The sequence below is a fragment of the Ambystoma mexicanum genome, chromosome 8 (assembly GCF_040938575.1).
Source record: "Ambystoma mexicanum isolate Mex_15411 chromosome 8, UKY_AmexF1_1, whole genome shotgun sequence".
NCBI lineage: Eukaryota > Metazoa > Chordata > Amphibia > Caudata > Ambystomatidae > Ambystoma > Ambystoma mexicanum.
Genome location: NC_090929.1, coordinates 1,159,731,541 through 1,159,755,703, shown reverse-complemented (window position 1 = coordinate 1,159,755,703; position 24,163 = coordinate 1,159,731,541). Strand labels below are relative to the sequence as shown.

Here is a 24,163-nt window from a genome sequence, read left to right as displayed (position 1 = left end):
GAGGTTGACATAGAGGCCGAGGCCCCCCCCCGCTTTCTTCCTGGCCGCCGTGGAGACGACCGAGTCCGGGGTCGGCTGTGCCCGAAGGCACAAGGGGGGCCGCGTCCGGGACCCGGTACTTCTTCTCGTACCGGTCCCTTCTCGCAGGCGTTGTGGATGGGTTCTTGAGGAGGGCGAGACCCTCATCCCAGAGATCGTCCAGTAGAGGTACAGCGAGGACTGTCTTCCTCTTGGTCTCGCGCCGTTGATAAAGGAAACCTTCCTTCTTCTCTTCCGGGCAGAGCTGGAAAAGCTCGGATGCCCTGGCGATCATGGCATGAAACGATCCAATCTCGTCGGGCGGGGAAGCCCGGGGAGGAGGTGACGACGGGAGATCCTCGTCGTAAACCTCGTTGTCTGTGCCCGTGTCAGTCCCCGTATCATCCCCACGGGTCGTGGACGGGGAGGAGGGCTGAGCAGGGCGCGATGGTTGAAAAGGAGGTGGAGGATGAATCCTTCTCTTAGGAGGAGGGCTCCCAGAAGGGCCTGGCTCCGGGTCCCCCGTCGGGAGAGGTTCCTCCGTTGGTGGTAACGGCAATCTCGTCCTTATCTCCGAGCATAAGGACTGTATAGCCAACAAAATGGCCGCCGAGTTGTCTTGCAGCACTGGTTGAGGGGAGTCCGACGGGCGGTCAGGAGCCCCGTCGGCACCCTCGACGTTCTCGTCCTCTCCTACGTCGGGGTCCCTCTCGACGGGCTGGTCTTCTTCCACGCCAACGCCGTGGCTTAAGACTTCGATCAGCTCCTCCTCAGAGGTTGAGGCCAAATCCACGACGACCTCCTGCCCCCCCTTTTTCTTCTCCGTCGGAGGTTTCACGGGGGTCCTGTCGATGGGCATGAAAGAGGACTCCCTCCGCGGTGGCAGGGAGACTCTGGGCCCCGAGGTCGCCACCACTGGTGTAGCCTCCACAGGCTGAGCCAGGGCCACCCCGACTGTCTCGATAGAGGCCTTGGCCGGGTGGATTAAGGCTTTCACCAACTTAGGTGCGCTCACCGCCTTCTCCTTGGGGGGAGGGTCACCGCCTCGCTCCCCCTCCGATGGGGCCTTCGAGCTCGACCGGGGACTCTCCAGGAGCTTCGCCGGGTGCTCGGCCTTCCTCTTACCCGAGCCAGAGCGTTGGCTCGTGGTTGATGGCGCCGAGGAGGATGCGCCCTGCCTGGCGCCCGTAGAGCCCGACCGTTCGGCGCTCCCGGTGCCAGCGGACTCGCGGTGCTTGGCCTTCTGTTGGACCCCCGTCGCCGGGGCACCCTCAAAGGTCTTAGAAACAGCTCGGACTTCTTCTTCTTGCCTGACGGGCTCTTCCCTTCCAGCCAGTTGGCGAGACGCAGATGGCGGTCCTTCATGGTCCGCTCCGACATATTGCCGCAAAACGCACAGTCCTTCTCCACGTGCGTCTTGTCCTCATGAAGGCAGTAGAGGCAAAGGGAGTGTTCGTCCTCCTTAAAGACATTCTGAAGCTGGCATCCAGGGCAGACCCTGAACAGCTTTCCGGGCGTCGAGCTTCCCTTCTCCTGGACCATGATCGAGATGGGCCTGAGAAACTTCTGGAGTCCTCCAAAAGCGTGGCTCGACGAAATCTTCACCCTTGAGGGGCATAGAAGAATCGGACACAGGTCCCCGTTGATCGGATAAAGAAACGGTGGAGCTTGAGGCTCTTTTGACCGAAAGAGAACATTTTCCTAAGAAAAAGCGCAAAAAAAGCACTAAAGCTCGAGAGCAATAGCACGAGGATCCCAAAACTTGAACGTGCGGTAAAAATCTGAAGATGGTTGCCAGAGGCGGGGCTTAGGGAGATGGCAGTCATTGGCTGTGGTCAGTATGACGCAGAGATCAGTGATTGGTTACTACTACGAAAGACAGATCGGAAACGAAACTGATACTGATTTTTCTTTACCGAGGATTCCCAGCCTGACGACGGGGAATATTCATGAGCATGTGAATCCATGCCAGACCCCATGCTGGAGAACCAGACTAACTCACACAAATTGTACTGAACATGTCCCATTAAAATCGGGTCAGGCAAAGTAAGGCACTTTACCCCAAGTGCATACACCTGATACCAGTTAGCTCTCCTTACACAAATAAGACCTAAAGACACACTCTGAGCAAGGCGGAACACGAAAAAGAGCAGAACTTCCGGGTCGAAGGCACACCTACTGGAGCGACCAAGGGGCAAGAGCAGCGGGCCTTAAACCACAATGCTTCCCTACTGGAGGTTGTTGCCTCCGACAGACCACAAAAGACACGTGGAGAAGGTCAGTTCCCAGAAGTGAAGATTGGATTCTGTTTCAAGGACACAAGCGACCCACCCAGGTGAACAGCAGAGTTGGGGAGGCGGGGTACTAACCTTGACTGGAAAATTGGAAAAGCGCACACAGCCGGTGAGTTGGCAAGAGACCAGAGAGACCGGTGTGTGCCAAAGTGAATGAAGTAGCAACATCATATCACAAGTGAAGGCTGCACGTGTGGGGATGAGACGCAAAGAAAGGCAAACCCGTGAATGAACTTTAAAGTAAAGTGCAACTGCGAGATCAGTGATACTAGGCAACAGAGTGGTCCGGTGAAAGGAAGTAACCCATTTGAAAGCCTCCGTTTAAGGTACATTGAAGCTAAAAAGCGAATAAACGGCAAGAGTGAAAGTTAAATAGTGAATGTTGAGTCGAAGTGGTCCTGCGTTGGTCTGCAAGAAAACCACACACATTCCAAAGACCAAAACCGGAAAATAGGTTGAGTCCGATTGAGGGAGACACGAAATATACCAAGCTTCGGGAAAGGCATCTCCCTACCCCCTTGCAACTTTATGTGGAACTTTATCATGAGAGGTGGGACCTACAAGACCAGTGTGGTGGAAGGTTCGAGTTTGGCAGAGGGAGACCTTTGTGAACATTTTGGTTGTAAAGTACATTTTGAAGTCAGAGAAAGAGACCAACGCGGAAGGCCAGGCGAGCCTCGATCCACGGTTTTGAACTGTGCTGAAAACCGAGCCAGAGTGCGTCATCCTGCCTACAAGGATTGCCTTACCCTGTAAGGCCTAACGTGGGGAGGAGAGCTGGTTCAGCCACATTATCATTTCACCACTGATTTTTCCTTTTGTATAGATTTCTCCTTTTTACACTTTCATACAAGAGATCAGGCAGGCATTAGGTTTTTGTTAGCATAGGCCATTGTGATTTGACAGACTTCACTAAGGCTGTTTTGTTTATCGTTTGATGGCCGAGACTACTCCCATCTTAGTTCTAGGGCAAAATTAGGACTTTCTCCAACCGCAACATTTTTAATAAAGGTTTTACAAATTGTATCCATTGGGTCAGTGTCAATACTTGCGATACCATACCTTTCCTACAACTCCCTAAGGAGAGACATAAAAAGATTGCCACTCACCTAGGGATAAGGTAAAATAATTACCAAGTCAAAGCAAAAACGTTCTCCGGTTGACACCGTATCCAGTGATAATATTGCAGGAAATAAAAGAATGAATTTACAAGAAATAACAGAGTGGGTACAAAATACCTAAAAACAGAAACAATATCGAAATGTAACGATAGGGGTGTGTTTTAGATGTAAATAATTGGGCTAAAGGGGAAGGGGACAAGCAGAGTTAAGGAGTAGGAGATGTAAGGGAGAGTTCGGGAGGGCGCTTCCCCTCCCGAAAATAGGTATATTTACAATGTGCACTGTAAAAGGCATGTCAATATTTTTTCATGCATTATTACACTTTGTAATTGTACATCACTTATTTCTGCAACGAAATCACAGTGAACCGGGTGACCGGTCAGGAAGATTTATCATAATTATGAAAATCTTACCCAACACTAGATTTTTACGGAACTTAAGGAAACTTTGAGAGACTGCCAAGACTTATTAAAAAGAGCCAAGAATTGTGTTTTCTACAGACACTTTATTGAACACAGCAGCAGGATTGGCTGCTGAGAAGCCTGTGGACGATTGGGGTGAAACCACTGAGTGCAGGGCACTCTGCCAAGTCTTTCTTTTATTTTTCTAAGTGGTATGGCCAGTTTCGCAGTTAGGTTTGTACCAATGACTACTTAATTTGTTTTGACTGTTGACAAGCACCTTAGATATAGTTTTGATAGGAAGGAAACTATCTTTCAGCAATAGGACTAGAAAGGCATTTGCTTTTTAAGTTTAATAAAGCCTCTTGACAACATGTCCTCTGGTCAGAGTCCTTCTTCTGGCTTGCAACAGGGGATGACTGAATGTGTCCTTTTTGGTCAACATGCATTTCGAGCTTAAAAGAATGGTTCGCCCAAAAATGTTTATTGCCCAAAAAGATGGCCAATAATAAAACAAATATACTCGCACTTGTGGCTTTTCCTTCATTGGTGCCGGGACTCGGAGGACGCGGACCGGAGACTAGGAAGGAAGACCAGAAGGAATGCGGGCAGGAGGGTCCATAGGCCAGGAGGTGCCCACCCGACATAGTAGGGAACGGATGATAAAATGCTGAAATGTCTGCAAGTGATCCAACCCAAATGCGATGAGGGTGCAACTAAGGAGATGACTCATGAGAAAAAGCCCCCCTTTCGACACAACCACCACCACCCAGAATGTTCAGAAAGGCAGAGAGAGATAGGAAGACAAATGTAGTACTGGGAATTCCCGAAAGACAATCACAGGACAGGAACCTAGGGTCACAGAATAATTCCAGTTTACGAGTAGGAGGGAGATCCAAGTTAAATCCAGCAAACAAATGCAGGTCAGTAATTAAGATCCACCAGTGTAGCAAGACGCAAGGACATCCAAGTCCAAATAATTCAAAAAGAGGCAGTACAAAAAGACCGGAAAATCAATGCAGCGGGACACTGGGCAGGTTGACATGGCAAAAAAAACACAGCATACTTCCAAGTTCCTAGTTGCCTGCCCAAAACACTGGATGACTGGAACTTCCTACCACAAAGGTGCATAACTAGGCGATAAAATAGTAACACGGAAGTAAAACGCCCCTGAAACTTGTCCAGCCACAGGGATCCCAATCCATCCGATAAGGAAAGCACAGAAAGGATGTCCAGCAGTCAAGAGAGGAAACTGGAGCTCAGGTAAAGGACACAGGACCCAGTCACTATGGCCAGACCTGGTCCTAAAACCACAGCAGCATTAGCAGCTTTGTGGTGGAAATCCTCCAGCAGATAAGTAAACCCAATTCAAAAGGAAAACCAACAGAGTTGAGGAAGGGAGTTGGGGCTCCCCTAGCTATACCCATTCACTCATGGGATGGCCTAAAACAGCCCTCCAATCACACACAGGAGCATGTAAACAAATGTTTGGCGGCCAGCCAATCATGGTGGCTCCAAAACACACCAGACAGTCATGTCAACCAGGGGAAAGTTTAGGGGTCCCATAAAAGGGACAGATCACAAAAATGGAATTCTGTCATAACACTTATTAATTTCCACTAAGGGATTACAAATCTGGATTTAATCACTAGATTTGAACACACATTTCACATGACCAGTTAATAGTGCACAGGAAAATATAAATCTGTGCTAGCAAACAATGTTTATTTTTCTTAAAACAACGTACATTGTAGCAATTTCCAACACTGGATACCTTTCTTTGCCATTAACCTACCCTGCGCTTTTTCTTTAGCTTTTGAAGCGATTCGTTGTAAGGTGGGACACTCTCCTTTTGTTCAAAGTCTGGTGTTATTATGCTGCGCTTTAAAACCTATACCAAATGAAATAAAACATTTCAACATTAACACTTTAAAAAAACCTCTCCTGATCAAAAAACGTCTTCATCACAGTAGTAAAATCAGTTTCTGGAATGTAAAACCAAGCCAGGTGTTTGCCGTTCATGGTCCCACGTGCTCGTTAATAAAAGTTGCTTACCCAGTATAGTATTTTTTAAACTATCCTAGTGAAAGGGCAATAATCAATTATGCTAAAAAGGAACTGAAACAGTTAAAACTACCAAATGGACCAAATTCATTCATTCTATTTTGTGCACTGAAGAATTCATGTTCAGGATTATCTGATCACATCATAAGTTTGTTAAAAAAATTAAATAAAAAACGAGAAATATTTAAAAAACGGTACCTCTTCATTCTTTTTCTTCTCTTTTACTTTCACTGCACTGGACGTTGCTCTTTGTTTTTCTGCATCAAAACCAATGTATAAGCCTCCGATATCTTTAATATTAAGGCCGGTGTCTATGGTGGTTGACAGAACGCTGCAAGACAAAACATCTGTTGAAGATGGTACAATATATTTCAGGCTTAGTAAGGTGCTTTGGCAAATGTCACCTGAAATATCAGCTGCTGTTCTTCAGTGATCAGGCACCCAATATTTACACATTTATTATCCTCTTCACCCATCTCTTTCAAATGCTGAAAGATTTTGTCATGACCACATTTGTGTATGCCAACCCACTACAGTCGTGGCAACAGGAAACTCATTAGTGGCCAATTCAGCCAGACACATGACAGCAACTCTTATAACCGAGGCGCACAACCTCCCCACTGTTAGGACCACAATTGTTAGATAAGGACAAACCAGCCACATAGAACAAAAGTCAATCCTTTTAAAAACCAACTTTAAAAGCAAATACATTTTTTTAAAAAAAAACACTACGGGGGTCTCACTTCTCCCCAATACCTCACGTTCAGTCTTCCCAACTTCATTTTTACTCATGCCTTCTCTCTTCAGAACCCTATTCCCTTATACTTACCAATTTGTTGGCTCCAAAATATTTTGCCATGTCGACCTTTAGCATTTTAGGCCATGTCCTTTGTGATAGATCTGTCCCCTACTATAAGCACCCTATTTCACAGCTCGAATATTCAGCTAAACATTTTGGCAAAACGAGAACAGATTATTCAACTGCATAGCAAATTCAGAGTCACTTTCCAGATGTGCAATATGGCTTTCACAAGTGTTTCAGTAGGCAATGATTCTACAAACCTAAGAAATCAGCAAATATGGTATTCGATGCAAATAAAGAATCTAACTGCCACGCAAGGATTTGTCATCCACTTTGGATTACGTCAACAGATCCTTTCTTTGGAGGGCCTCGAATATGGGTGGATAGTCCACAAGTTAAATTCTCATCTCAGATGTGGTCAAGACTGAACTTCATAAGTTACAATCCTGCAGCAGAGCAGACTCAGCTATTCATCCTTCCAAGGTCAATACATTAAGTAACATTAAACTGGATAAGAACATGATGTGGCAGGATTGCTATGTTATGCAAGCTTGCTATGCTATGTTGTGCAGGATTCCTATGTTATGCAATACTATGCTATGTCATGCAATGCTAGGGTATGCTAAATTATGCTCTCCCACAGTGTTAGGTCTCAGTCCCTCGATGTGACCTCCCTCTGCCTGCTCTATACACAGCACCCCAGACGGGCACAAACCCCTCCTAGGACAGAGGACACAGCAGAACTTCCCTTCCGCTTATTCTCTACTATTATAGCCGTAATCCAATATTTAGAAGATAACTGAAGGGGTTCTGCAAATGCCGTTTATTCATAATACAACACAATGTCCCCGCAGGGCTGTGTCACAAGTGAGATGTCGACAGTTCTTGCCAAATGTATACAATATCGTGCCAATTAACACCCCCATTGTGAAAGTACTGAAACATATCAGTGTTTTCCTATATGCTATGTGATATACACCGGCACTCTAGGGTGGGGACACTAGAGAGCTCTGTGTGCCAAACTGCTTAAACACTTGCATGCGGTATTCACTGCTGATCCTTCTGTGTGCCGTGTATTTGCAATATAATACAGCAAGCAAGATTTACCATCAGTCTGTGTCTCTCCCCTTATTTGCTTATATTACTGATTGTCTGCAAGCTGAGGCCAGTCCATGGGAAGCGGCCGCTCTTGGCCACGACAGAAATTATGATGCAACTCTGGCCAGGACTGCCCAAGTGTGTTCTGGAGGGTTGCCCTCAACTACTACCGCAGGCCGACTCATAAGGGAAGGCATACAATAAGAATTGTTGCATTGCAATTTGCTATGCAATTCTGTAGGTTTGCTAATTAAATTGACACTTGTGTAGCAAAAATATCTATTTAAGTTACCCTGTTCAATGAAAGCACAGCTCACCCTGCATTCCTCTCTTGTTCGGCGCTCTCTCTAACCACTTTTCTCTGTTCACTGCAAGTTCAAACGGGCTAGTGCAGCAGTAATCATCTAAAGGCCTCGGTGGGAGCGCTAGGCAAGAATTTATTTTCCTTCAAATAATTGAAAAACAGAGGTAAACTGGATTATGCTTTTATTAAGCCAACTATATTCGGTCTGGCAAAGAACAGCATGCGTTAACTTTATTTTTTTTTTTAAAGGCAGTACTGCAATTCCATTACTAATAATGTAAGATGTTACATAATACATAATTACAAATATTGCTACTGTAAAAACACTGCTTTGTCTCAATACTTTACCGTAAAGTTCAGGTTAGTGTATCTAAATCTAATAGTGTGATCTATATTTCATTTTGTTGGGCAAGATGCATCACATTGAAGAGTGACCACCTTTGACAATGTACATTATGAGACAGCCAAATGCTTTTGATGGCAAACCTGGGTCTGTGACTTGCTGGTTGAATACATATGTGCAACTGCTCATCCCATACTCCATGTCATTCTATCTGATCACCCTGTTGCTTTATACCAACTACCCTAAAAGTGAGATTGCAGCAAACTACAATATTTCATCTAGTTTGCCCAGTTCTCTGCCTGCTACACCATCCACTCTTAGTCTCTTACTTTCTTTCCTCTCTTTCTGCTTACTTAACGAATACACAAATCCAACTAGGTTTTTACGCAAAGTAGTAATCAATAGTTCCATGCAGCTGTACATCTACAGCTCTACTGCAATACCATAACACTGTAGTTAGACTCCAGAGCTCACTTTGCTCTAGGATTATGATTGCATTATATATTAGCACCTGCGGGAGAGAGCTGACTAAACTGTTTTCAGAGCCTTTTTATCGTATTTATTTAGGTGTGTCCATTCATGCAGCTAACCTTTTACATTCTACAGACACTAGATCAGGGCTCGCAAAGTCAACCTGCCCACTCACATAGTCGAATAGATTATTTGAAGGGCGAGTATGTTTTTGTTTACATTTGTAGATTAGTAAAGCGCTCCTGGTACCCAAAGGCTTACGGGCGCTGACTAACATACAAAGAAAAGGCCAACATGGAGCAGATCTAAAGAGAAATAGCATCATGTAGGATCAGTGAAATGGTTTTGGTGTAATGGGGCTAGAAGAAAAGAGCAGTCTTCAATTTCTTCTTAAACAACTCCGTCGAGGCTATGGTTCTCAGTACTAGCATTAGGGCATTTCAGGCAAGCGGGCCACTATATTAAATGCGTGCTTTATTGGTATTGCAACGCATGGTGTTCAGGAGGTTGGTGTTATCCTATCTTAAGGACCCTGTGCTTGTTTTTTTACAATGGCTTCAGTTAGATAGGATGGCATTTGGCCCACGAGGCATTAATGTGTTATAAGTAATAACCTAAACTGTACCCTGGCCTGTATAGGGAGCCAATGAAGACTCCTCCTTGCCTCCGACACATGGTCACTCCTGTGAAGGCCCTTAACGGCCATCACCGCCCCGTTGTGGATAACCTGTAGTCGTTGAAGGTCCGTTTGAAAGATGCCCACTAGCAGGCTACAACAATAATACAATTTATGATAGCCCTGGCTAGTGTCTCCGAATAATTTCTCTCAGAAATTAGAGGTCGGAGATGGCAAAGCAGTTTGATTAAATAAGAGGATCAGGAAGTCAGGCTGTTCACCTGTGCCTTCATATTTAAGTTCTTATCAAGAACAATGCCTAAGGTCTTGACCTTACTCATCACTACGATACTACAACTATCTATGTTAAAACACTTGTATATCAGACCCAATTTCTCCAGTTTGGAGTCTGAGCCAACGAGCAGGAGTTCTGTTTTTGGACTATTAAGGGCCAGACTATTAGCCACCATCCAATTTTGGATCTTTTGGTATACCTTATTAATATAGATTTCATCATCACAATGCAAACCTGAGATGGGGATGACGCATTGCGCGTCGTCTGCGTAATTCGCGAAAACAATCCCTTCACCTTCCAACATGTAAAAGAATGGGATCATAAAAATATTATAAAAACACAGGGAGACACATGCTCCCTGTGGGACCCCAAATAACAGAGTGGTTGGTTTGGCTTCTGCCAGGTCACTCGCGACTCTCACCCGTCTACCCACACAAAAAAAGGAGATCCATTGAATCGCCTTGGTGGAAAAACAGGCGGTATCCCTTAGCCTGGTGGACAAGATGGTATGTTCCACCAGGTCAAAGGCTGCCGAAATATCTAAAATCATGATTAGGGAGATTTGTCCTTTGTCCATGCCTTCATGGAGATGAGATTTCAGAGCCAGAAGAGCTGTCTCTGTTCCGTCGTTTTGTCGAAATCCGGATTGCTATTTGTGAAGGATTTGATTATTATCTAGATAGGGAGAGATTTGATTGTAAGCTACTCTATTCAAGATCTTCAACAAAAAGGCAGTGTTCGTAATAGGTCTATGATTGGAGGGTTTAAGGGGGCAAAGATTTGTTTTTTTCAAAAGAGGGTTAATCCAGGCATTTTTAACAACATCTGGAACCAGATTTTGCTCAAAAGAGGAATTAACACATTTCGTAATTCCCGGAACCTATATAGGGGAGCACTCCTTAATCCCACTCCTACACGTGAGCCGGTGACTGTGTGCCCAGGTCCTGTCCATCCTGCCAATTAAAATATTTTGTTGGTCAAATCCTCAGGCCCCAAGCCCCTTGAACCCCTGTGTTTTCTCCCTTTCCCTCCCCGCTCCCTCTTCCTGCTTCCACGAGCCCTCCCGCCTCCCAGCCCGCTCCTGTGCTCGGATAGGCCCAGACGAGAGGATTCCCCTCCATTACCAGTTCTCCCAGGGCAGCCCTCTGCCCAGCAGCCCAACTGCTAAGGACCTGAGGCAAAGGACGGCTCCTACAGAGAAGGCTCCAAATCGTATCTGCAGGTATCAGCAGGAGAAGCCAGAAGCCAGCAATAAGTGTGGCAAGGGCAGGGACAGAAGCAATTACTTCACGCCATACTACCCTACCACTCAACCCTAGAAACCAAACTATTGTAAAAATCTGCATAACGTGTTGCACTTACACTTAAAAGCCCGCCTAATAGCATTGCTGTGATACTATTGCATCGAGAAAGTGTGCCTAAAGCGTATCCGTGGTATAGTTGCATCTTGAAAGGGAAATTCACTGTTGATTTTAGATTGTGTGCCCAATTCCCTCTCTGTGCAAAGTGGAATTTAGAAGTGTGCCTATTAATGTGCCCTGGTTGACTTTAGAAGTGTGCCTAATAGCGTGCCCCGGATGACTTTAGAATGTGTGCCTAATACCCTCTCTGTGCAAAGTGGATTTTAAAAATGTGCCAATTAACATGCCCTGGTTAACTTTAGAAGTGCACCCAATATCCTCTCTGTGCAAAGTTGAATTTAGAAGTGTGCCTAATAGCGTACCCCGGTTGACTTTAGAAGTGCACCTAATATCCTCTCTGTGCAAAGTTGAATTTAGAAGTGTGCCTAATAACGTGCCCCGGATGACTTTAGAAGTGCGCCTAATATCCTCTCTGTGCAAAGCTGAATTTTAGAAGGGTGCCTAATAGCGTGCCCTGGCTGAATTTAGAAGTGTGCCTGATAGCGTGCCCTGGAACTAGTGAACTGGATTGAACGAGTGAAATGGGTGGAATTAGTTAAGTGAATGGAACGTGCGAAGATGACGTATGTGGATGGATGATGCATGGAGTAAGGATAACATGGGTAGAACGAATGGAAGGAGCAGTGTGAAGATGTATGTGTATGGATGACGCATGGAGAAAGGAGAATGTGGGTAGAACGAATGAAAGGAGTAGTGCATAAAATGGTGGAGTGCATGGAGCGGGTGGGAGTGCATGGAGCGGGTGGGAGTGCATGGAGCGGGTGGGAGTGCATGGAGCGGGTGGGAGTGCATGGAGCGGGTGGGAGTGCACAGAATGGCGTGACGTACATGGAATGGTTTGGAGGGCATGGAACGTCTGAAAGAACATTGAAAGGAACGGTCTGAGTGCTTGAAACGGTCGTAATGCACGGAATAGTCGGAGTACATGGAAAGGATGAAGTTCATGGAACTACTGGAGTGGGCGCGATCTCAAGCACCTAAAGTAAACCACCATATTCACACCTCCACGCTTACTCTCTTCTTTACACCACCACTTAAATAGAACAGCTCGATACTATGACACCATTCGGTATAGCTTTTCTCATACCAACATATGCCTCATACTCCACATCACTCCAACTAAACACTGCTGGTTACAAACACCCCAGCCAGGCATTCTCGTCAGGCCTAACGCAACCATAATCGGTCTGGATAAATCCTGCCAGAACGAACACATACTCTTGACCTCTCAACCACCACACCTACCGCTAAGAAGCAGCTATTACACGAATGCCACACCAGCTGCACACATATCCGGTGCTCACACGCACCTTTGACTCTCTACTGACTTGAACTTCGGTTCCCAAGGGCGTTCAACCTACCAGCACCTTCAGACCATACCAATGGTACATAAGGCGCTATTTAAATGCAAATTAACATAACATAATGGCAGAACATCAATCACCCTTGCAGCTCATGCTTTTTAATTGGGCTATGGTTTTGGCAAGTTCATCTTCGGATATCGGAGAGAAATTAAAAGTTTGAAGCTCATTAGCCTTATTAGGATTATATACATTGGCTTCAAGATCTTTGCTCATGGATATTTTTTTCTCCTCAGTTGAGGCGCTAATCTCATCTAGTTTACTCAACATATCTTCCTGTATTTCTGTACACCGGGTATCATTTTTAGGAATGAGGTCTTGAATCGGGCCCTGAATATGTTCTTGCTCTTTTAATATTTTAAAAGAGTTCCTTACTATCTGATTTAGCGTCCACTATTCTTGCATTTAGTGACTCCTTTTTGGCCGATATCACAGCCTGTTTATAATTGGAAGCTACGATTTTATAAGCTGCTAAACTAGATGGATCTCTAAGCTAGCGCCATGCGTAAAACAGCTCGATTTTTTTGGTCTCGAGTTCTATGAGATCATTATTGAACAAATCGTTTCTCCTGTATTTGATTTGGTGTTTTAGCTTAGCCAGGGCAATCCTCTCGGTGGCTGTGCTCAAAGATTTCACAAGCGTATTGGTGATATCTTCTAGATTTCCAATATTGACAACTTCTGCATTCAGTGTTTCCCAAGAGCTAAGGTTCTCTTTGTTGTTCAGATTCTTACGACTTCTGACAGCAAGTGAGCCCTTAGGCTTGATTACTTTTTTGCTAAAGTAGTTGATCTGGGTCTGAAAATATATACAGAAATGGTCCGACCATGGACAGGGTTTCACCTCTATGTCTGTAAGATTGAGGTTGAGTGTACAGACTCAATCCAGTGTATGTCCCTTGGATGGGTAGGTTCTCTGATGAAGTGGGCAAAGCCGAGGGAATCTAGAGTATTTTCCATGACTCCTGCTGTAATGCCCATATTGCTATCCAGCCAAATGTTACAATCACCTAAAAGAAGCAATTTGGTGTTAGGTTTCAATAAGGAGAGTAAAAGATTATTCAGTAGGTTAGGGAAGGCAGGGTCTGTTGATGGCGCCCTGCAGAGTAAATCAAAATCGGTTTGTTTGCTAATCAAGAACATTTTAATTAGCAAACTCTGCTAATCAATTTTGAAAACTAATGTATGCCTTTTAAGGTCCTCATCATACCAGAGGGCGCTGTTAAAGACAAGGCACACCGGTTACCAAAGTTTCCAAACTCAGCGTTGTATTTAAGAAGTGGCCCTCCGGGATATCTCCGTCACAGCGAATGGCTGTGAACCGGTTTGATTTTCTACAGACAGTGATAAATATCAAACCTCCACTTATGGCACTGTTTTTCTCAGCACTGCATGTTATTTTGACTAAAGTTGATTGATTTGTTCCCGTTTTTTTTTTCTCTCTCTCTTCTCTCTCTTCTCTCTCTTCTCTCTCTTCTCTCTCATCGTATATGACTGAGTTGATAGCTGCACGGCAGAGAGTTTCAGCTCTGCCTAGCACATTCATCGTGCTTGTCTACGGTCTGTCTGTTTTGGGCTTCTAGGCGCTAGTTGCCGACTTTGGTGAAGCACTCAAATTAAATAACCAACAATTATGCTGAGAGCCATCTTGCGCGTAAGGATTTAATTTTGTTTGCCATCTACTGCGAGATAAATAATATTACAAGTCAGTTTACAGTTTGTGGCAAGCAAATAGAGAAACATATAGTGTCCCAAAGCGTTAAAGAGAATTCTCAGAAATTTGATCATTCCTTTCTACCTTAGAAACCCCCCCAGCTCCTTTGCTGCACTTTAGGACTTCATTTTTATCCAGGAGAGAGCGAGACCTTTTTCCCCCCACTCGCGGATGTATTTTTCTTTGATTTGAATACACTTTCTTTTGGTTTTGGTGTCTGACAAACTCTATAGGCTTCATCTTTTTACATTGTGACACAGCACATTTAGTGAGTGGCACAGGGAAGTCCTTTAGATTTCCCAAAGGTTTAAATACCTTCTCTTGGTGAAACTACTGTTTCCAAGAGCAGTAAAGTGATATTGACTTTACTTACCGTTTGTAACTTTGTAGACCCAGCACCCACTATCTTACATAGAGTGCTGGAGGGGTTACTTAGTATCCCCTTTGTCTACTTTCTCATGTAACATTTTTATGTTACCCTTTCTACAATTAATGGCTGGTGGCAGTGGTTTACTTTTTCCTACCATTGTGTGTTTTTACCGCGGGCTGCAATTGCAGCTGCAGTATTGCACCCATGGGTGCCCATTTTGTCAAAATGGCCCTGGTCTTCTATTTTCGCCATTTCTTGGTGTAAAGGTCCTTCTTGAGATTTACTCTGCGCATCAAACCAGTTTTGGTCCCTTTGTTCGTTTTGTCTTTGGCGGGGTTCACTGGTGAAGCCTGCCTCTGGCTCCAGCGTGTCTGGCAGGGCAGGAAGCGAGGGAGGTTCCCGAAACTCTCTGTGCTTAGTCTCCTTGGTTACAGGAATGCACCCAAATGTGACTTGCCGGCTGGCTGTCCTTGGATGACAGCCACCTAGGCTGCAAATGAATGGGAGAGACTTGCATAAAAAAGCAATGTCTTTTACAAGGAAGGCAGAGTCGACCACTGGACGAAGGAATCTGAAGAACTTGGAAGAGAAGCTTGCTGCAACTCCTGGACCATTGGTTTGCCCGGTGAAACCCTGCTGCAGTGCCCAAGCTCTGAATTCGCCTTGACTAGAGAAGCCCTGCAAAGGACGACTTCTCCCCGTGGGTTGGTGGGACCAATCGGCCCCAAGACGAACTTCACCGCAAATCCTCTCTTCTGACAGTACTTCCATTGCTGCTGCAGGAACAGAGTGCAAGGAACACCAGAATCGAGTGCATCGTTTTTAAGTCGGACCTGAGCTCCAGGAAGATCCTCCGGACTCACTCGAAGCAGGACTAAGCCTGAGCCACCTCAACCGATTGCTGGACCCCATCAGCAAGGAAAACCCACAAGGTATCGAGAACCGCAGTGGTGCTATTCGTGAGAAGCTGAAACCGCGAAGTGCTGCTGATCTAAACTTTGCCCATTGCTGCCACCGACCTTCAAATCGTAGTGAAGGAGTCCCCAGACGCCCTCTCTCGTCTCCACGACCGAGGCCCTGGAACAACAGGGTCTGCCATATTACAACAGGAACAGAAGCCAGCTGGAACCAATTTCTTCAGACCTAAGGTACTGTGAACTAAGGGGTACTTACCTCTTGTTGGGTAGCTTGCTAGCTCTCAGTTGAGACTTGCATTTGCTGACTTTGCAGAGATGCTTGCAGCTTTCCCCATCATAAGCCTCCCAGCTTGTGGCCCAACAGGGATTTTTTTTTCTACAAAACTCTAGAACATTGTGCAAGACTTTTAACTTACCTTCAAGAAGTGCCTCAGCTCCCCTAGACTTTGCTCAATTAACATTGGCTGTCCTGGCTCCCCGAAGACTCTTCCTACTTCTGAATGTGTTTTGATCTGTCCCTCCAAAACGTAATACATACCTTACTTGTATAGTTGGGAAAGGGTTAGTCTACATTGCATTGAGGGTTCAAAAAGTGCTTACCTGTTTGAGTTCACCATAGTTTCTGTCCCTAACCTTTTAACACCAAACTCCGTATTGCTTTAAATGTACCAGTGTCCTAATTATTGTAGTCACCTCAGGGTGCAGGAAGTGGTATGTTTTGACGCACGTTCAAAGGGAGTTTCAGTGGCCACTCGAGGGGTTGTTTCAGGCGGACCACCTTGTTATCTTGCGCGAGGCTTTGGAACAAAAAGTTGTCTGATGGTCATTGGTCAGCTTATTTCGCATGGTACAAAGTGTCTATGGACAGATTGCGCGACAGCCACAGAATAGATTGCTTAAGAACTCTCAAGCTAGGTTACATAAAGAATTAGAGCAGAACAGGCATCTCTCAAAGGCCGTAAGGCCAAACAGTAAACACACTAGCAAAACAGGCCTATACCCAAGTGTTTTTGCAGACACTGTTACAGAATCCCTTTCAGGAGCACCTACAGCGCAACCTATAGACCTTTCAGGTGAACTACCACAATGCTCGCCTGACCTGAGAGCCCGCACACCTCTTTTTCTGCCAACTCCTCCACCGCCATGCCACTGCCAACTATCGCACCCAACCAACCGCCTACGCCACAGCAAGCTGCTAGATCAACTAGCACCCACCACCTTCCCCAGCCTCTCACACCCGCACCTGTACCCCCAGCTGCCTCATCTTACTCTCCCCACCACAACCTCATCCCCTGCCCCGCCTCCACTTCTGCCACCAGCGGCCTCTACCTACAGGCCACCCTGAACCCGCTCCCAGCCAAAATGGGTACCCACCTTGATCTACATCCACTCACCTGCCTACCACACAGTCCTACAGGCACATGTCTGACTCAATCTGCTAGAAATGCACTGAGTACTTGCAGGCACCGTCAACTCCTACGTGGTCATCTCCAAGCCAGGACAACTTACCAGGCAAGATACTCAATTGTCACATTCATTTATGTCTGAGCAACCCTCACTACACGTGGTGGACGCCTCAACATCCTCCGCTCCATCCACCCTTATGCCTATGCGCACCTTCCCTCAGACTAATACTGATGCAGAACCTAGGAGGATTCACACTCCCTGGAGCTCCACTAACTTATAACAATTCCCCACGCTGCCTGACAACCATTGCTTTCATTGAACATTTGGACACAGTGATTGTTATGATCCAGTCAGTGGGGGCCTTAAGAAAACTCCTACAAGATGTGCTCAAAGACACTCCATACGCAACCAAATTATGTACAAACTGCAATGGCCTGACACATTAGCGGAAGGGGAGGCTATTACTGCTAATATTACCACTCTTACCACCTTCAAAGTAAATACTCGGTCGAATTTGACTGGACAAAGACTGCATCTTGCAAATGGAACCAATGTGAATACCCTAGGACTGCCTATTTAGACTGACTGACATTAATTTTTTGTGACTGGTCTACTTCTGTACATTTCTGACAAAATGCTAAATGTTCAGGTGGGGGGGGGGGAGCAAGCTGAATCTATTGAAAAAGCACTACAAGCAGCTCAACATTTCTATAACAATCTGAAACACCAGGAGCAAGATGGGGCTACCCACCTCAAGGCTTTGCAGATAAAGCAGGCTTAACAAAACAAAAAAAGAAACAGACTCTGGAGGCCTGGTCGCCAGGGTACCTCACACCAGCCCTATGTGCATCTGAATTCTCTACTGCCTTTTCACCAGTCACAACAGATTGTTGCGCATCCATTGTTGCCTGCCCAGCAACCCCTGCCAAAGCAGCAGCAGCAGCAGCAGCATTATTCCTATTCCTCCTCCTCCTATGTTCTCCTATGTTCTCCTATGTTCTCCTATGTTCCACAACAACATTGCCAGAGATACCCTGCCATGCTCTCTGCTGCTTTGCTACCACTGAACTACTTGACACTGGTGCCCGGTGCTCCACGCTGCGAGCTGTCTCCAAGGAAATTGTCAATGCTGTTGGCATGTCTGGCACCACTAGCCCACACCCAGAATCACCTGTGTGTGCCTAGCATTTCGGTGCTGGACTGCCCCTGGGCAGGACAAAGACTGATATGCGGGGACATTTCTTCTCTGTGAAAAGAACAGTGAGCTAAAAACTTGGTTGAGACTCTCCCAGGGGCCATCCACCCAAGAACAAGTCAATGAGCTGTGTTCGTGTTGGTATAGAGAGTTTCCCAGACCCCCCACTGTTTTGCATAGTACTGAATATCACCTCAAGCAGAGGAGGGTATCAAGAATGTCATCTCTCCCCTCTTTTCACAGACTAGTACCCCCTCCCTTTCGCTTGTCGCTGGTCCAGACACCCATCTTATTTCTGAGTTTCCATACTCTGTCGCCTCTCATTCTCTTATTTATTTTTAACCGGTTTCCAAACGCTTTCCCCACCCCACACTCCCATCTCTCTTATTTCTGGTATTTCTCTCTGTTTACAGACTCACTCACTTCCATTACTCCTCCTCGCCCTATGTGTCCAGAACACCCTACGACCCATCCGTCTCTTCTTCCTGTTTCTCCTCAATGATTTTGACTCCCTCCATCGGTCCATTCTCCTCCCCAATGATTCAGCTTCTCTTGCTTGGTCCAGGCAAACAACCCTGCTGTATTCTCATGTTCCTGACGATCCTCTGTCTCCAGAAACTCTCCATAACACTGTTTCTCTGGGTCTGGGTCTTGCTTCCTGTCTCAGTCGCTTACTTCTGGTCTTTCCTCTAGCTCTTATTCTGGATTATCATGCCTTCTGTCTGCAGGTGGTATCCCCCCAACCCCCGTTTTGTGTCTTTATTGTTCTATACTACGCCGGCTTCTCTTGCTTGTTTAATGTTCTTAGGATATATGATATGTTTATTTATATCGTGCCCATACACAAGTGTTTCAGGGCGTGACGAGGCAAGGGAGGGCTACAAGGGAGGACAGAACAACTATCTTACTAGGCCCAGTGACATTGAGAACGTGCAAGTGCAGAGGAGAGGGAAGGGGGAAAGTGCAAGGGGCAGGGGAGGAGTGCAAAAGTGCTGAAGAAACGGTCAACAACAGGTAGTGAGGCCAGCAGGTGGCAAGTGCAAGAATTAAGACAGCGGATGTCAATAAGTGCAGGTAAGGGGACTGAAAGGTTTGCAGGGACAGACCCAAGTGCAAGGGATACCAGGAGGCAGTGCAGGTGAGCAGCTGGTGGGCAGGGATCTGGGCCCAATCTCAGAGGGTAGCCAGGTGCCCAGTGAAGAAACAAAGAGATCAGCAGGGGAGGGGAAGAGAGAAGGCAGAAGCAAAGAGGAAGGTCTTGAGCTGCTTCGGAACCGAAGGTGATTTTGCTCAAGTTTCAGACGCAGGGAGGCTATTCTAGAGGGAGGCCTCAGCTGAAGAAAGACCTACCAACTCATTGCTTGGAGAAGCGACTGACCCCGAGGGAGTTGGAGGAGCAAAGAGCTCAAGTAGGACGGTATTTCGAAAGGGAGAGTTGCTGGTATTGAGGACCCAGACCCCAGAAGGCCTCGTGGACAATGCATAGTGTCTTGAACTTAACCCTTGGAGCCAATGAAGAGATTTCAGCTCTTGAGACCAAGGACAAGTCTTGCAGTCCTGTTCTGGATGAGTTGCAAAGGGCGGAGCATAGTAGCAGGCAGATTTAGAAAGAGGTTGTTGCAGTAGTGCAGCCTGAAGAGGACCAGAGCTCCAGAAACAGTATTTATTTATTATTACATTTGTATTGCGCGCTTAACCCTCAGGGATCTGGGTGCATGGCTTACGAATATGGTTACAAGTTGTACAGGCTTAAGAGATTGGTTACGGGTTATGCAGGCTTACGATATTGGTTACAGGTTGTGCAGGCTTAAGACTATGGTTACGAGTCATGCAAGCTTGAGGATGTTGTTACAAGTCATACTTAGATTTACAGGTTGATTAGTGCATTAGAGCGTTACACAGTACAGAGTGAGAAGGCAGTTACATTTTCATAAATTAGGGTATTATAAGGTAAAGTGTGAAGGGCAGTTGCATTATCATACCGCAGGGAGCAGTACCTGGTAGTAAGGTGACAAAGTGTAGTGTCGGGTAGCTGAGGTCCGTCCATTAGGAAGTCAAGTTATTTACGGTTGCGGGGGATACGGTTTGGCGTCTGTCCTGTGTAAAGAGCCAAGTTTTTAATTTTTTCCCGAAAGGATAGTAGGGAAGGACCCATCTTTAAATCCATCGGCAAGGTGTTCTAGTAGTTGGCTGCCATAATGGGGAACCTGGAGCCGCCGGCTCTTTGTCTTTTGTATCTAGGGTTGGTCAATTGCCCAAGTTATGCTTGGGTGGGTCTGGCAGATTGGTTTTTAGTTATCAAACTGGACAAGTAGCAAAGGGCAGTTTTAGATAAGCATTTGTGCGTGAGTACTTTAAATTTAATTTGGTCTCTGGGGGTCGTGGCTACATGGCCACAGGATAGGCTGTGATCTTCTGGAGCTCCTGCTGATCCGCCATACATTATAAAAAAGTGTGTTTTGAGACCGCTGCGCAACATGCAGAAAGCACCTACAGCATGAATATCTGAGGCATGTATTGCTCACATACCCCGTGAAATTCGAAACATGGAACGCTGCTTAGGTGTAAACGAAGTTCAAGTGTGGCGGCTGGGAGACAGACAAAATGGCGACGTCTGAACAAAGGGAATAGTCAGCTGACAGCCACACTGCAGTGAAGCAATTGATCGAGACGCTGCTGTGACGCGAACGCTCGTCAATGGGCTGGTGAATATTCTACATAAACAGCAGGTCCGCGGCCCCATGAGCAGTAACAGCCAGGAAACAATCGTGGGTTACTGAAAGGAGCTGCGCAAAGCGGCGAGTATCGCAGTGCCCTGGGGGCTAAACCGGGAGTCTAGAGGAACGAATGGCCAGAAATATAGTCCCACCTACACGGAAACTATCCCAATGTGCGCTCCATGCAGCGGGGCTGCCTGTCAAGGAAGACACCGAAAACAAAGGACTTCCACACTGTTAAGACATCAGCATGCAGAAACATGTAGTTGCACCTCACTAGACCGAAGGAAGGTCGCGGATGAAAGGAGACCGCAGAAAGGAAACATTGAGCATTCGGACAGCACCAAAATGGACTAGAGGACCAACTACACTGTATCGAGACTCGCCCATTGAGAAGCGTGCCCAGTGTTATGGACTAAAGCAATAATCATCCGAAACGGGTCAGGATATTCAAACTAATCTTTGAGGGGAATGGATGCACATTAAGAGCAAGCTGACTATTGCACGAACTCACATACACGAAGCACAGTGACTGAAGGTCAACAGGAGAAATGGGTAGCAATGTAATCTGCATAATACGTAAGCCACTGGGGAATGAACGGGAGCACTCTGGGAACACCACACCGGCCCGACCGTGCGAGGACGTGGCTACACGGAGCGTAATTTCTACAGCCGGTATGTGGACCACATGAGGTCCCCAAACCCTGGTCACGAGATGGTACCCGCTACAACAAAGTAGTGAAAGACAGATGGTGCAGGGATCCTGAATAATACCGGAAAAACGAAAGTGGGAAAGTAGGGGCATCCATGGGTACCTGGAATGTGACCTAAGGTCTCACAAGGCATTGCGACACAGAAGAGTGACCACTAGACAAAGTGGGGTACCACACCCCAGAGAATAAAATAGACGCAGCAACCACTTAATCGAGGGGATTGACCCGTAGCACAGAGGGGTCATCACACTGCATAGTGGCATCTGACAAGATTCCTGCACGTTCACGAGGATGGCATCTAAACTACCCAGAGGAACAGTCCTCCATTGAAGAATTTGCCAAGCCATCGCCAACAACGGAGGGGGCCAAAATGAAGGGACTATGGGCAGAGGATGCAGGAGCCTCATGCCTCAACGACCAACAAATACTGGACACCATAGCCGAACTGAAGACATCTTGGGAACTCAAAATAGGCACAGCCGTTTCGGAAAGAAGGACCTTGCTCGAATATAAAATTGACGCGGTGAGCGTGGACGTTAATATATTGCAGCAAGAAGTCCGAGCGCTAGCCGAACGCACTGGAAGCCTGGAAAAGGAGGTGGGAGCTAACACAAAACACCAAAGAGATCCATACACTGTCCCAACAGGTGCACAATCTAGAGAGCAGAGCTGAAGAAGCAGAAGGGTGTGAACGCAGAAAAATTTACGCATTCACACCCGACAAACTATATTGAAACTATGCTGCTGCAGAAAATAACAGGCGGAGCACTTAGTCAAGGGGTTGCGGTTGAAAGAGTGCATAGAGCCTTGGTCAGGAAACCACCACTGGGGGCTCCCCCAAGGCCAATTATCGCTAAAATACTGAACTACAGGGACAGGGAAAAGGTCTTGGAGCATTTCCATAAAGGAGGAACAATAAGTAGGGCCTCTGCAACCATCACTGCATATCCAGACTATAGCTTCTTGGTACAAAGACAGCGCCTGACATACGTGGCAGTTAAGAGGAGACTACGTGAAGCAGGTTGTAAATATATGCTAATGTACCCGGCGAAGATGAAAGTGTTCCACAAGAACAAGGCCCTCTTTTTTGACTCACTGGAGGATGTTTCTGCATGGCTGGACGCGAGCAACTGTCCATCAGGAGCGGGAAGCCGGACCGAGAGCGAAACGGAGAACTTATCCTTTTGTTTCCGAAAGCCGTACTGTTGGACATGTGGATACTGTGTGAGACGATTATGGCACGTAAATATTCACTTTGGGACTAGAATATAATAAAGTATGGAGATGATGCATAAAGAGTTGCACGGGGACTCGCACCCACTTGTATAGCTATTTAACTTGAAACAGGAGACACACGTGCTGCTAAAGACTAGTGGCATTAAGAGACACACTACCACCCCCCCACCCCCCCGACGGTAGTTTAGTTGGGATACTAGTAGTACGGTATACCCCCTGCAGTGTACTGAGTATCGGCGTTACCGAGAAAAGGGCTAGATGTGGGGTAGCCTGAGATCCAGGGATGGAGCTGGGCAACAGTTTTGGGAAGTTGGGGGGGTGGGGGAGGGGATTGTTGGGAGTTGGGTGGAGTTGGGTGGAGCTGGGGGATGGGTGGGGGAGTTTGGAGGGGTGTTACAAGTCAGAGAGCGAGCTTACACCTATACATCACTGCAGAGGGCAAAAGGGGTGAAGGGCGGAACAGGATATGGATAGAATGGGGGACCTCAAGATAGTGACATGGAACGTCAGGGGGCTCAATAGTTATTTTAAAAGGAATAAGGTCATGATGTACTTGAAGAGACAGAGAATTGACATTGCCTTGCTGCAGGAGACTCGCCTAACAAAAGAGAAACAGGAATTGGTGGGGAGGAAGTGGAGAGGGACCACCATAGGAGCGGCATAGTCGGCGTACGCCAGAGGGGTTATTACATGGATTGCACCGCATGTCTCCCCTTTAAACCTTTACAGTCTACCATAAAGCCAGATCGAAGGATGATACTAAGGATTAGTGGAAAATAGGGATCTGAGCATAATCAACATGTTTACCCCGAATCAAGAGGCTATGGGCTACTTCAGGACCTTATACAATAAAATCAGTCCATACTTTGGGGGGGGGGGCAGTTATATAGAGACTTTAATTGTACACTTGACCCCAAAGTAGATAGATCAGATAAGAAGATGGACAAGCCTACCCCGGCAGCTAAAGCTCTAAAGACCCTATTGAGAGATTTCAATCTGGTAGACGTGTGGAGGATGCACCACCCACAGGACGGGCACTACTCCCACTATTCCGCCCCGCATAACCTGTATACGAGGCTAGACTACAATTTTGCTGCACTAGAGTTGACTGGGGAAATGGTGCGGTCGCAATACAAATAGCGAGAGTTCTCTCCGATCACTCGCCTCTGGTTATAACATTGCAATACTCACCACCTAGGGCACGGATCCCTACATGGAAACTTGGGGCTGAAGCTTTGAAAGATACGATATTTAGGGAGGATATGAGGAAGGAAATAGTGGAATA

At 46.4% G+C, this 24,163-nt stretch overlaps 1 protein-coding gene across 3 annotated transcripts in view; it reads right to left on the bottom strand.

The window, feature by feature from the left end:
- Positions 1–24,163, bottom strand: part of DNTTIP2 (deoxynucleotidyltransferase terminal interacting protein 2) — a 308,996-nt gene that overhangs the window by 48,934 nt on the left and 235,899 nt on the right. For all 3 annotated transcript variants that reach the window (XM_069611233.1, XM_069611231.1, XM_069611232.1), the window contains 2 exons: positions 6,097–6,229; positions 5,630–5,725 (listed from right to left, as the gene is read on the bottom strand). In XM_069611233.1, the coding sequence (XP_069467334.1) occupies positions 5,630–5,725; positions 6,097–6,229 (229 nt within the window). The remainder of the gene's footprint in view (positions 1–5,629; positions 5,726–6,096; positions 6,230–24,163) is intronic.